Source organism: Scomber japonicus, chromosome 17 (genome assembly GCF_027409825.1).
Source record: "Scomber japonicus isolate fScoJap1 chromosome 17, fScoJap1.pri, whole genome shotgun sequence".
Classification (NCBI taxonomy): Eukaryota; Metazoa; Chordata; class Actinopteri; order Scombriformes; family Scombridae; genus Scomber; species Scomber japonicus.
The window spans coordinates 5,483,623-5,497,238 of NC_070594.1; the positions used below are offsets into that span (position 1 = coordinate 5,483,623).

General features: G+C 38.1%; 1 protein-coding gene across 1 annotated transcript; it reads right to left on the reverse strand.

Moving 5' to 3' along the window:
• Positions 1 to 697: 697 nt before the first annotated feature.
• LOC128377499 (uncharacterized) lies at positions 698 to 6,058 on the reverse strand. The gene is made up of 8 exons (XM_053337452.1): positions 5,924 to 6,058; positions 5,445 to 5,780; positions 5,051 to 5,305; positions 4,821 to 4,919; positions 4,214 to 4,303; positions 4,084 to 4,112; positions 3,347 to 3,412; positions 698 to 1,103 (listed from the first exon to the last, which is right to left on the reverse strand). The coding sequence occupies exons 1-8, from the start codon at positions 5,982 to 5,984 to the stop codon at positions 963 to 965; spliced, it is 1,077 nt and encodes a 358-aa protein (XP_053193427.1). The 5' UTR covers positions 5,985 to 6,058; the 3' UTR covers positions 698 to 962.
• Positions 6,059 to 13,616: the final 7,558 nt, after the last annotated feature.

The window sequence follows — 13,616 nt, forward strand, 5'->3', positions numbered from 1 at the left end:
TGAATCAATCTTTAACTATGAACACAAGCACATCTTTATTAATTTACTTAACGTTTTTGTTGTTTTTAGGAACAAGGCACATATGACAGCATTTACAGCCAAAACTTTCACAAAACTCAACCAGTAATTACATAGAAAACCACACAAAACACATTCATAACATGACCAATCCCTCTTTAAACCTGAGTTACCCTGAGTTAACGGAGCCAGAAACCCTGAGAGGTATCATCTATTGTTTGAGCACTTAATCATTAACGTTAAGCATCCTGGTGGACAGTTGGCATGCTAAATTTTTCACAATTTGACACTTTGAGCTCTCTGTAGAGATGTACAGGGTATCTGTGGCTAGCAAATAATTTTAAAACTCAAAAAGCTGAGCTGTAGGTCTTGCTTCATGGTATTTTTTCATGCCATGGTCTAGTGGTTAGTGCTCCTATTTTGGATATGTTTATTATTAATATTATTATCTTGTAGCATGCTTGTTTCCACATTTGTTCCATATGTTGCTTATTGTGTATGTTACATGTTCTGGTGAGACAAATGTGCTCTAATGGATAATAAAGTTATATTCTATTCTATTAGGAGCCCATCTGCCACTAAGTATGTGACTGCAGGCTTGCATGGGAAAATGTTTCTTCTATGATAGCTAATTTAAGAAACCAGTCTTAATAATGTTGGCTTATTACAAACACTGTTAAGTAACAATACTGCCTGGAAAAATGATTATTTAAATAATTATAAGAGGGAAACAGAGGTCACGTGTTCATAGAAGAAATTAAACAGCATAACTGGGTTTACAGCATCATGACTATATACAAGCATATAAATTAATATAAATGCTCTCTAGGATTAGGACTGCACTATTTGTTTCCATGGGGATCAATACACATCAATAACACAGTAAAGTACAACTCTAATGAAATCTATGGTACTGATATGGACTGTTACTATACTGTGGTCTCTTATTGGCTGGGTTTGTTGACAGTAGCGTAGATGGTGTTGGGATCAGTGGAGGCTCCGGCAGAAGAGGAGGAAATTTTCACAGTGCTGTAGGTCACTGCAGCACCTTCATCATCATCATCATCATCATCGTGAGTCTGAACCTGTGACGCAAAAGAGGAACAGCATTATACATAAATGACTCAAGAACGCAAGAGGAAAGCAGAACAAGAGGTAGCTCTGTGGAAAATGATGAAAGACGACTCAAGGCAATGCAACATAATGACAAAATTTCCCATTAATCATCTCACGCCCCATTAGATTTATCCAGTGACCCTTTGGAAGGAATCCGACCCCTAGGTTGGGAACCACTGGACTAAACTAGCTAACTGTATATAAAGTAGTGTAAACTAGCTCCACCTCCAGCAGCTACAACAGTAACATGCTGCTCTAACTCTGATGCTTCACTATTAATAATCTAGTTTGGGGTGGAAGCAAATTGTAAAAACAACGCTGACCAATATTTTATAAGTTAATATGGCTGACTTCTTGCTTATATCCACATCCAGCAGTTACTGATCAACATTACCATTCATTAGGAGTCGTGTTTCTGTCCACCTGCTGATTGTAAAGTCCAGTATTCTCTCTCTTTTAGCTCTGTTTTTACTCTCTACCAACTCCTGAGAGAAATATCTAAATGCTCTTCTGTCTTCACCAGCTATAGTCTACTGATAACTGTGTCTGTTTGCCTGTTTGATGCTGAGCATGTAGTGTACAGTGGCTTTTTCCCTCATAAAACGACACCATGAGAGCACTGAGAGTGAACCAAAGCACAAAGAACAGCTTAACAATGAGCTGAAACTCACTACAAAGCTCTATAAAGCTGATAGGAGCTGCAGAGTCACTGATAATTCTCTGTAGGTTCATCACTACCTACAGAAATGATGATTTGGGTGGTTCGGTGCATGTGGAGTCATCAGTCTGCATGAGGCTCATTGTATGTGTATGTGAATTCATCTGTATTTCTATGGTTTTATTGATGCGTCCAAGGCTTTTGATAGAATTAATCACAAGAAATTGTTTGTAAAATTGTTAGATAGAAGTACCCCTACATTTTTAGTGAGAATTTTAGTGTTTTGGTATGCCCATCAAACGTTTCAGGTCAAATGGGACAATGTCGTTTCTGTTCCATTCTGTGTTAGTAACGGAGTGCGACAAGGAGGAATTTTATCTCCTATTTTATTCAATGTTTATATGGATGAATTATCAAATCAGTTAAATAGGCTTGAAACTGGTTGTCTTGTGGGCAACACCATTGTTAATCATCTTATGTAAGCAGACGACCTGGTCTTGCTCTGTCCATATAGTGCTGGGCTGCAGCGGATGTTGAAGATGTGCTCTCAATATGGCCTTGATTATGACATAAAGTATAACTCTAAGAAAAGTCACATTATGATAGTTAGAAGCGCTGGGGATAAGAAATCAACTTTTCCAACCTGTTATTTGTCTGACAGTCCTCTTGCTGTGTGTGAGGAAATTAAATACCTAGGTCATGTCATATCCGATGACTGGACGGATGACAAATGGCGCTTTTCCACTACACAGTTCCAGCACTACTCGGCTCGACTCGACTCAACATGGTTCCAGGAACGACCTTTTTCATTACAAAGAAGTACCTACTCAACGTGGGCGGGTTCGTCATAGCAACGGCTCCGCGAAACTGCCGTGACTTTGTTTTATACGCGACACAAACACATAAACAATGGAGGACATGGAGGCGATGGTGTACTTGCTGCTGTATGTGGCTTTCTGTCACACACAAAGCAAGAGAAGAGAAACCGAACCGCTGTTACGCTGTTGCTGGTATTTAAAAATGCCGGGTTTGATTCTTGTGTGGGACGGCTCATGACTCTTCCAGCGACAACTCTTCTAACCACTTAGTAGCCGACAGTCTGTTGACGTCACATTTAGTATTGGCTCGGCTCGCTTGGAACCTCAGCAGAGCAGGTACTAAAAAAGTACCATGTACCAGGTACTATCCCTAGTGGAAACACAAAAAAAAAACAGAGAAAGCCACATACAGCAGAAAGTACACCATCGCCTCCATGTCCTCCATTGTTTATGTGTTTGTGTCGCGTATAAAACGAAGTCATGGCAGTTTCGTGGAGCCGTGCTATGACGACCCCACCCATGTTCAGTAGGTACCTTCTTGTAATGGAAAAGGTCGTTCCTGGAACCGTACTAGAAAACCACACTAGAAAGATGCTGAGTCAGTTCCTTTTTTATATGCATGGTGAGTGATTAAGAGACTTTGAGTCAATGAGAGGGGAGTTCCTCATAGTGAGACACAGACACAAATAGCACAACTGCATTCATCCTCAGGGATCATAAGCCAAACTCAGCTCACCCGAGGTTTGCTGTCATTCTTCTTGATGTAGCTGACGGAGGCGTAGGAAACATCTCCAGCATCGACCTGCACAGTGAAGAAACATGATGGCTGATCACATTTATGCTAAGTCATGTTTTAACTCCCTTACTTCATGTTCGTGTTGGTATGTCTGCATGATCTCTAGTCGTGCTTTTATTATTCACAGCAGTCATTCACATGCATGACTCTCTGCTTCGAGCTTCTACTCTATTCTAGTGTAAGTTTATGTGCGTAGTTATAAAAGGTAAAGGCACTTTATTTATCACACATACAGGGTGCACGCTGAGTATTAGGAAGAGCTGTTGCAACTGTGCAGCGCCCGGGGACCAACTTCCCCTTTTCTCTGTTGCAGGGGGAAGTTACATTCATTTAAAGAAAAAAATGCACTCATTGGTCCATTTTAGATTTAAAAAAAAAAGATAAGTAACATTGGGTGTAACTGTAGTGGGTGTAGTTTCCTGGTCTCCGAGTCACAGGGTTTAACTGCCCCAAAATAGTTTACTCACAATTTTCCATTTACATCAATGGCTACTTATTATAGAGCATAATGTAAACCATATTTGATAGTAAAGTAAATTAATCTATAATCCTAGCAGGGTCATAGTCATGCTGTACTTCTTTTTTATTGCCTTTTCAAATATCCATCTGTAGCTATATTCTAAATACAATAATTGAAAGTCACAACTGTATAAAGATCTGAAAGGTTTTAAACTCACAGTGCCGTCATCCATCTTTGTTTTCTTCCCTGGTGAGACAAATGAGAGCGATGACTTTAGCTTCCACAGAGGAAATTCAGCTTAATCAAGAGTTCTTATTTGTAAAAGTTGAATCTGTGAATGAGCTCACCTTTAGGTTTCCTCCTCCGTCTTACGACTACCACGACAATTATTAAGAGGATGAGTAAACCCACCGCCACTAGAAGGAACCACCACCACTCTAGAGATGGAAGAAACACATTTTAGTTAAACATCCAGGAAGAAAATTAATGCATGACTACTGTATACTACAACTAACCCTAACCCTGTGCAGGTACACTTGTACTATTATACATACACATATCACTTTCCCATTCCCCCATTCACCATCCACACCATCACACCACACCAAGAAAACAGTTATAGCCCAAGTCTGTAGGCCAGTGCATTTTAAGTTTATCTCACTACCCCTGAACCCCAACCCCAACCCTAACTCCTAACCTCTAACCCTAACCCCTAACCCCTAACCCTAACCCGTAACCCCTAATCCCTAAACCCTAACCCTAACCCCTAACCCTAACCCTAACCCTACAACAACCAGATCCTAATAGCATGTTAAAGAAATTAATTAAATAAGTATAAAGCTTGTTTTGTCTTTCCAAGACGCTTTTGTTCTTTTTACCAAATCCAAACCAATCCCTACGTAAAAGAGACACCAGAATACTGTGAAGAGATGTGTGTATATGTTGAGTCTCTACCGAGTCGTTTTCCTTGATCATCATCATCATCATCATCCTTGTTTGCAGACGTGTTGTTGTTGTCCACTCTTGTCGTGTTTTCTGTGTCCGCTGATTTGCCTGACCATGAAATTAAATAGAAAAACACAAACAAAGATGACAAAAATATCTTAGTCTATACCATCTGCAGTAACTGAGAAACAATTATATCATTGTATAAATTTAAATCCAACAAAATAAAAAAAACTTACCCTGTTTCTTACATGAGGTCCGAGGGATGAAGTTACACAGCCGTGTCTCACCGTTACGTTCAGTCAGTTTACACTTAAATAACTTCTCATCAACACTGCCAGTCTTAAAGGTCACTTTGGCAAAGCAGGAAGCTGTTGTTTTATCCAGTTTATCTGTAATACCCTCATACAGCCAGTCCACTGTGTGTTGACATCGTCCATATTTCAACACAGAGCAGGATAATGTCACCTTATCAGCATCATTGTGTTCATGAACTGGAGAAATATTGTGAGAGAAAGACAAAAAGAGTAAAATTAACTTCATCACTGTAATCATAATTATTGTAATGTTTCAGTATATTGTTCTAACAAGACAGTTTGATCTGAAAACATGAAAACATATGTAAATACTCACTGCTAATAACAGACAGATCAACCTCAGAGTCTGGACCTTGTTGTCGTCCTGATCTGTCGAACTGTCTGCAGGTGTACTGACCAGCATCCTTAACTGTGACGTTCTTTATAACCAGAGAACAGTCCGCTCTAACACTCAGTCTGTCTGATTTAGCTTTGGCATCGTTAGTAATATTTCCAAGGTTAATCAGCTCTACTAGTGGTGACCTTTCTATTTCACTGTACAACCAGGTAGTGCTGTCACATCTATCGTGACCTTTTATCACATTTTTACAAGGCAAAGTGACGCTACCTCCATCTCTGACAATGATGTAGGAATCTTGTCCTGTTACTGCTGCTGAGAAGACGACAGAGAGACACATGAAGAAATTAGCTGTAATGAGGAAATGACTGTTATCATCACAGTTAAAGTGAGCATGAGCAGGATATATTCATATGCAATGCTCCTTTAAGTTAAATATGTATTAAATGTATCCTTACCTCTAAACTGAAGCAGCACAATCAGAAATAAAGACATTTTAATCCATTTGAATTCAACCATGTTGTTGCTTTGAATGGTCGACGTGTCTGTTCGAGTGCCTCTTTAACAGAGATACAGCATGTACTTCCTATTATTGGTAAAGACCACTTCCTTATAGGGAAATGAATATTTTTTCAAGACAATTCAAGACACAGCCTATTAACTTCTATTCTCTCTGAATTGAATGTCTTGTAGATACTGAAACAGCCAAAAAATCAAGTCAAAAGTCCAAAGTTCAGTGTGAAGATAAAAGCCACTGCTCCTTTGGCTGGACGGATCAAACTCCTCCCTCAGTCACAGTGAAACAAGAGCAGAAAACGTCACAGTATGAGTTGATGCAGTTGACACACATCCGCTACAACCACAACACTCCTCCTCTCTGCTGTGGTCAAAGTGTCAATGTGTCAAAGTACTTCTCATTTCTCACAAGCTCTATTTATGTTATTCTTTTGAAACTGGCTCACATTAATCTCCTACTTTCTGTGCACAGGGAAAGTATTGATAATATTTTTTAATAAAATTGTAATTTCCTTACTCTTAGCTGAACCATCCAGCCACACACATACGAAACATTATCACTACTTTCCTTCTTACTTTGCAGTTTAACACATTAAAACCACTGATGTGAGCTGATGCAAAGTTTTAGCAGTAAAAACAGAAAGAAGTCAGTAGATTTAAGAAAGTCTGTTACAGGTTTCATCATTTCAGACTTGGTTTGGTTGGAGGAGGACTGAGGAAGTTTGAACTGATAAGACACTAAAATACAGCTGGTTAAATCCTGTTTGACGTCACACATGAACACAGAAGCCAGTTAAACTCCTCCTACCAGAATCTGATGTGGTGCAACATAAAGTTACTGAGAACAAAATAATGCAGTAATATTTTAGTGGTTCCGTATTTCAGCTAAATATAGTTTCCTAAGAACTAAGACAGAAGTGTTTACACCTACATGTGGTTACAACATCAGCTGAACTGTGGAGGTTTTATCCTCTAATGATGATCAAGTTTGCATCATAAAGCTCCTGGAAACAAACACTTTATGAACACATAAGAGAAACAGTTGCTCTTTGAACTCATGGCTACATTTTTGGGGTCACTCTCTTAATTGAACTTTAATATAAACTGAGTAGAGACTTACAGTAGTTCAGGCAGGTACATATGAGTTACATAAGAGTCATATGCTGCTAACACCTGTCAATCATTCATTTAGAAAGATTTGGTTGCTTTTCTGTTACTCGCCTGTCTTCTTTCATTGTAATATGTGATCATATTCATGCACTCGCAGAAACGTTTAATCATCACCGTAGATGTGCGAGCAGTAGGAGGCTAATTTTGTGTGTATGCTGATGTGGCTGTTCAAGTTTAGGTCACAGTTGATGACAAATACCAAGGTTTTGATGACTTTTCAAAAATTAAAAGAGGGATTCAACAGAAGCACTGACCTTTGATCTGTCTATGACTTAAGTGTTATTTTTGATGAATGGGATGAAATTTGGGCTATTCACATAATTAAAGTACGATATTTGAGTCAGTTCTAGCTCACATTTTAACATTAGAGGCCCAGGAATTGACCCTGAACTCTACATTAATGCAGAGACAATGGACACAGTAAGGATGCATGATACTAAGAATATTAAATGACTTCACCTTTGCTGACTGGCTGTGCTTCCCTCCACAGACTGTTTGACCCTCTCAGTCTAAGTGCTTCCTCCACAGGCTGTGGATCCCTCCATAGGACTGAGCCCCACTTTAGTATTCAGGTTAAAGTGGGAAGAAGCAGCAGGTCTGTTTGTCTGCACAGATAGGAAACACCACAGCTGACAGGATGCACCACTGTGTTTGAAAGAAACTTCTTCTTTTTGGTTTATAAGTGCATTTTGCAACCAGCATATTGAGAGCATTACTGCCACCTTCTGGTCCAGAGTGTGGATCACAGATTAAATCCTAATCATTAAACCTGTCTGTCTAATTAACTCAAAGAAAACTCTACTGCTCCACCCACTTGGTTTATTAAAGCTCCTCCTTCATGTCTTGTCTTTGTTGATCATACTTAGTGAAATCTATGCTTAATAGTCTCCTCAGCCAGGTGGGTATGTGTGTATATATATCAGTATGTTCATGATCAATGGGCCAAAAAACAAGTTGGTAAGTATCAGCATGTTAAATATCAGCAAAAATCCAATACAATGCATCCATAACAGTAAATATCTTGCAAATAAGATTTGAACCAAACTGAATGAATTATAACAACGCTCGTTTAGGAAAGAATACAACAGACAAGACTTTTTTTTTTCTTAAAATTGATATTATTTATTGCAAACCATATTCACCTTTTACACTAAAGTCATAATACAAAATACATCATATATAGTTCAGGTGATTATCAAGCTGTTTTAATTTACACATTATTTCTCAGTTAAGGAAAATAGACTCTGTTAAGGCTTAAAGCTCATTCAACCAAACATTATAAAGTCTATAAAATATATTGGACTACAAACAAACATGTTTACAGCAATACTATAAATGAAAATTCATGTAAAGAGATAAAATAAAAATAGAAACTCAGGCAAAGCTACAACTACAAAAGGAATGAGTCAAATTTTGAAATGGACTCTAAATTGTTAAGCTGGAAGATAATTTTAAGCTTTTCAACACCTAAAAAAAGGTGATGTCTTTGTGGAAGCTGTTTGTTTTTAGTTGTGGAGTCAGACAGAGACCTAATTTTCATAGTTCACCGTAACATCGTCATATTCACCATGATGCATCTGTGAAAAACAGAAAAACAAGATTCTGAGTAAAGATGTAACAAATAAATGTTGAATTGAGATTCTGAGCAGTCCCTTAAATTTTGTTATATCACCCCAAACTACCAGATTTTCCTCCCAGCTGACTTTGAGAAATGTAAAAAAAAAGTTTTACAGACTCAGCAGACCCTGAACGCACCATAAGATATTTACCTGACTGGCTGCTGCACCTGAACGCCTCGCTGTTCCGCTTCTTACTGAGTAAGAAACCTGCACAAACACAAACAGTGAGACATTCACAGTCCTGCATTACAGTAACATGGACGTTATTAGTTGATTTTATACATCAACTCACAGTGTTGTCATCAGGTGGTCTCTGGTTCCCTGCTAAACAAATCAGAGGAACATTTCAGCTCTAAACTTACAGTTTGTGTTAATCAGACTGAACAAAGGTTGGTGAACATTTTCTCACCTCCAGCTCTGAAGTGACGAACAGCAACAACAGTGATGAGAACAGTAACAACAGTGATGAGGACGAGTTCAACCACACGCATCACCAACATTGTGTAGATCAGAGCAGAACAATCTGCACAAGCTGTGGATAATAGAAATGTGTCGATGAATATAAACATTTAAGAGCTTTTGTCAAACTAAAAGCATTTTAAGGAGCAGGTTTGTGTATGCAGTCAAAATAAAAGAGGTGAAGTTGTATACGTGTCATATAAAACAAATGAATCAAAAATTGGAGGTTTTAATCATCAGAAAGAAATTCATGCTAAGATATACAGTATTTACTCTATACCCATTTTCTGCTGATGGAAAACATTTTTGAAATGTTTAATTGAGATATTCTCAAATAAACAACAAATCTCACTTGTGATCTGTAATGTGTGTTAAACCTTCATTAACTGAGTGTTTTGGCCACTTGGGGGCAGCAGAAACAAGCAGTGAACACAACACTGACATGAGCAATAAACAGCTGCTTATTTCCACATCTGGCAGTTATTGAACAAAATCATCCTCATTAGTACAAAGTAGAAAAGTATAAAGATTAAAAGGTATTAGTTGTTATGGGACGACTGAGAAAGTGGAGTTGCAAATGCAGTTAAAACTTAGTGGTTTACTTAGTTAATTGTTTGTTCCTCATTGCAGCAAAACATTTTGTAACTGCTATTACAACATCAGCAGAGCGTTGGTGGTTGGATCATGTTTGCATAATAAGGCTGCTGAAAAACAGGTGCTCTTTGGACTCATATGGACAGATAATTTCATCCCTGGAAATGTTGGGGTCACTTTTAACTTGCTGAGTACAAGATTGATGTGATTTAGCTGAATATGACATAAAATAACAAAAGATGATATAATATCTCTACCGGGTAGTTTTGTTGGACCATCAAATGTTGTCTCGTCCTCTCCTGTCGTGCTTCCTGTTGATATAGTTGAACATGAAATGAAATAAGAAAACACAAAAAAAGATGATGATATATAACATTTTATACCATTTGCAGTAACTGAGAAACAGTCATCATATATATTTAAATCCAAACTTACCCTCTTTCTCACATGAAGACTGAGGGCCGAGGTTACACAGCACTGTCTCACCACTGTTACGTTCAGTCGCGTTACACTTAAATAACTCTGAATATTTTGACTTCTGAGCACGACTGGAAGCTGTAAATGTCACACTGACTCTGCAGGGAACTCCAAACATCTCCACGTCTGTGAAATCATCCTTACTATCCTCAAACTGCCACTCCACGCTGCCTTGACATTGTCCATATGTCAACATAGTACAGGATAATGTCACCTTATCATCAGCATCCTTCTCTTCATCAACTGGGGAAATATTGTGAGATTAAGACAACAAGAGTAAAATGAACTTCTAACAAGATGAAGAAGAGCTGAAAACTTAAAGAAATTATGTAAATACTCACTGATGACGACAGACAGATGAACCCGAGAGTCTGGACCTTGTTGTCGTCCTGATCTGTCGAACTGTCTGCAGACGTAACGACCAACATCCTCAACTGTGACGTTCTTTATAACCAGAGAACAGTCCGCTGTAACACTCAGTCTGTCTGATTTAGCTTTGGCATTTGCACCAATCTGCCCAAGTTTAATCAGCTCTACTAGTGGTGACATTTCTACTCTACTGTACATCCAGGTAGTGCTGTCACATTTGTCCTGACTTTTTATCACATTTCTACAAGGCAAAGTGGCACTATCTCCATCTCTGACAATGATGGAGGAATCTTGTCCTGTTACTGCTGCTGAGAAGACGACAGAGAGACACATGAAGAAATTAGCTGTAATGAGGAAATGACTGTTATCGTCACAGTTAAAGTGAACATAAGCAGGATATATTCATATGCAATGCTCCTTTAAGTTAAATATGTATTAAATGTATCCTTACCTCCAAACTGAAGCAGCACAATAAGAAATAAAGACATTTTAATCCATTTGAATTCACCCATCGTGTTGTTCTGACACTGATCGAACAGTTAGTGTCAGTGTGGTGCAACGTACAAAATTTGGTAATATTTTAGTGGTTGTTGGTTCCTCATTCCAGTTAAATGTATTTTGTAAGAACCGACAGGGAAGTGTTGAGGTTTGACTTTGGTTACAACATCAGCTAAACTGTGGAGGTTTTATCCTCTAATGATGACCAAGTTTGTATTATAAGGTTCATATGGAAGCAGATAACGGCCACGCTTGCTATGATTTTGTTTAATGCCATTATCTCAAGATCACAAGCTAATTTATCTTGTAATCTTGGGAAAATGAAAGACCAATTTCTCAAGATAAGATCATTTATCACAAATTAGACTCATCGCTGTATAGATCAAGCATAAGAAGCCTTCAGGTGGCTCTTTCTCTCTCTCTACCTCACTTTCACATTAAGTCTAATAAAATGAAAATGCCTGATGGGTATTGTTCGGTACTTTTCCTACATGATGCATGCCACAGTTGCTACAGTTGTCAAGATGCCATGGCACTCCTGATCTCTGATAAACATTAATAAGAGGAAATTACCTTTTGCTTTATTGTGATAATGAGTTGATTATCTCTTAATATCGAGAAAACAAGCTTTGTTTTTCACAAGCTTTGACTCATGTGAAAAACTTCCAATCATTCAGTTAGCTTCTTTCAAACTCTGAATGACAGCAGCCCAGCCTATAACAACAAAATACAATATGTGTGGAGAGAGGGCAAATGTATATTTTAATTATGGAGAAGACATCTTGAAAATGTAGTGAAGTTCGATAGTGTGACTGAGCCAAGGCTTCATATCCTACAGTCCAGCTCGTTTTCTGTCCTCCCAACTTTCAAGTTATCCCTGTCCATTTATTCATTATCTCACATCTTCTCAATCATAAGCTGGCATGTTCACCTAACTCTTCTGTGATTAGCTCGTCCCACAGACCCTCAACATCCTCCTACTGCCACTTTCCACCAGCCGAATTAAAACTCAGACGCCTCCCTGCAGCACATGTGGATCATGTTAACTGAGAGCAACTTCAGGCGCTTGTGAATGAAGAGGTTTGTAAAGTTGCTGTCCATGGTGCTGAAATGGATGATGAATTCACTTAGCTGTTACCTCACTTGGGTTATGTTGCTGTACAAAGCATAGATTAAACAACTGACACATCAGGATCGTTCTACACAGTTAAAAATCATCACATTTCTACTTTTCTAAATATTAGGCTTAAATCACATTAATAGATCTCTGAGACTGTTGTTACCAGAAAGGAATATGTTAATGAAGATGAACACTTTGTTGACTACATTCTTTATTTGAATGTTGTTACAAGCAGTTATTTGCACATTGTATTAAAGCACGAATACAGCATCAAATCCAACTTTCTACATACATGCATTATTTTTACTTAAACATTACTATTTAACCTGCTTCTGGACAAACAACAATATATCCTAGAAGTGATCATAAAAATAAAAACAACCTAGAAGAAGTCATGGTTTTCCAAAAAACAAGCAACAGGTAAAACATAGTCTTTACACAGCTTCTCTGCAGGAATTAAAGCAGTATGCGTCACATAGAGCGTAATGAGAGCAACCCTGTCTCGTAGAAATTTAATTAATATACAACTAAATTATTTGACCAGTTATGTTGCTTTGACAAATGCAATTGCTGCCTGCTGACTTTTTCTGTATTAAACCAAGACCACAATCTTTCCCCAAACCTAGCCATGTGCCGCCAATGCCAAAACATAACCATTTTAATGCAGAATCTGATTTTTTGGTGGACATCTAGATACATTTCTGAACATTTCACTCATAGCACAAAACTTGATCTGTGTTCCACTTTCCTTTCAGGGCTTCCATGCAGGTGATTTAACTATATACATACAATTTTAGAATTAAAATGGGCATCACAGTAAATCTATTATTTTTTGGGATTGTCGTTGACAGTAGCATAGACGTTGCTGGGATCAGTGGAGGCTCCGGCAGAAGAGAGGGAAACTTTCACAGTGCTGTAGGTCACTGCATCACCTTCAGTCCGAACCTGAGAAACAAAGAAAACAACACATATCAATCACAACATACAATAAATGTACTCAACATGTGACACAATAATGTTATGCCCATCTAAGAACTGAAATGTTCACCATGTTCCAGCTTTTATCTGCTAATTAGATGATGAAATATCACATGTGAAGATAACATATAATCGTCTCATGGTGGTCCTAGAGAAAAAGTGAAGTGGTCACTAACAAAACATCATGAGTTATCCTTGGCAGGCTATAACTGATCATAACAAATGTCTTGAAAATCTGACTTGCTTGCTGGATGAGTGCCACATTATTGGACACACTGACTGATATCACAGTCCTTAAAAACAAAGAGACTAATAGTATATTTGTGTTTCTATTATTTACTTAAAGACCAT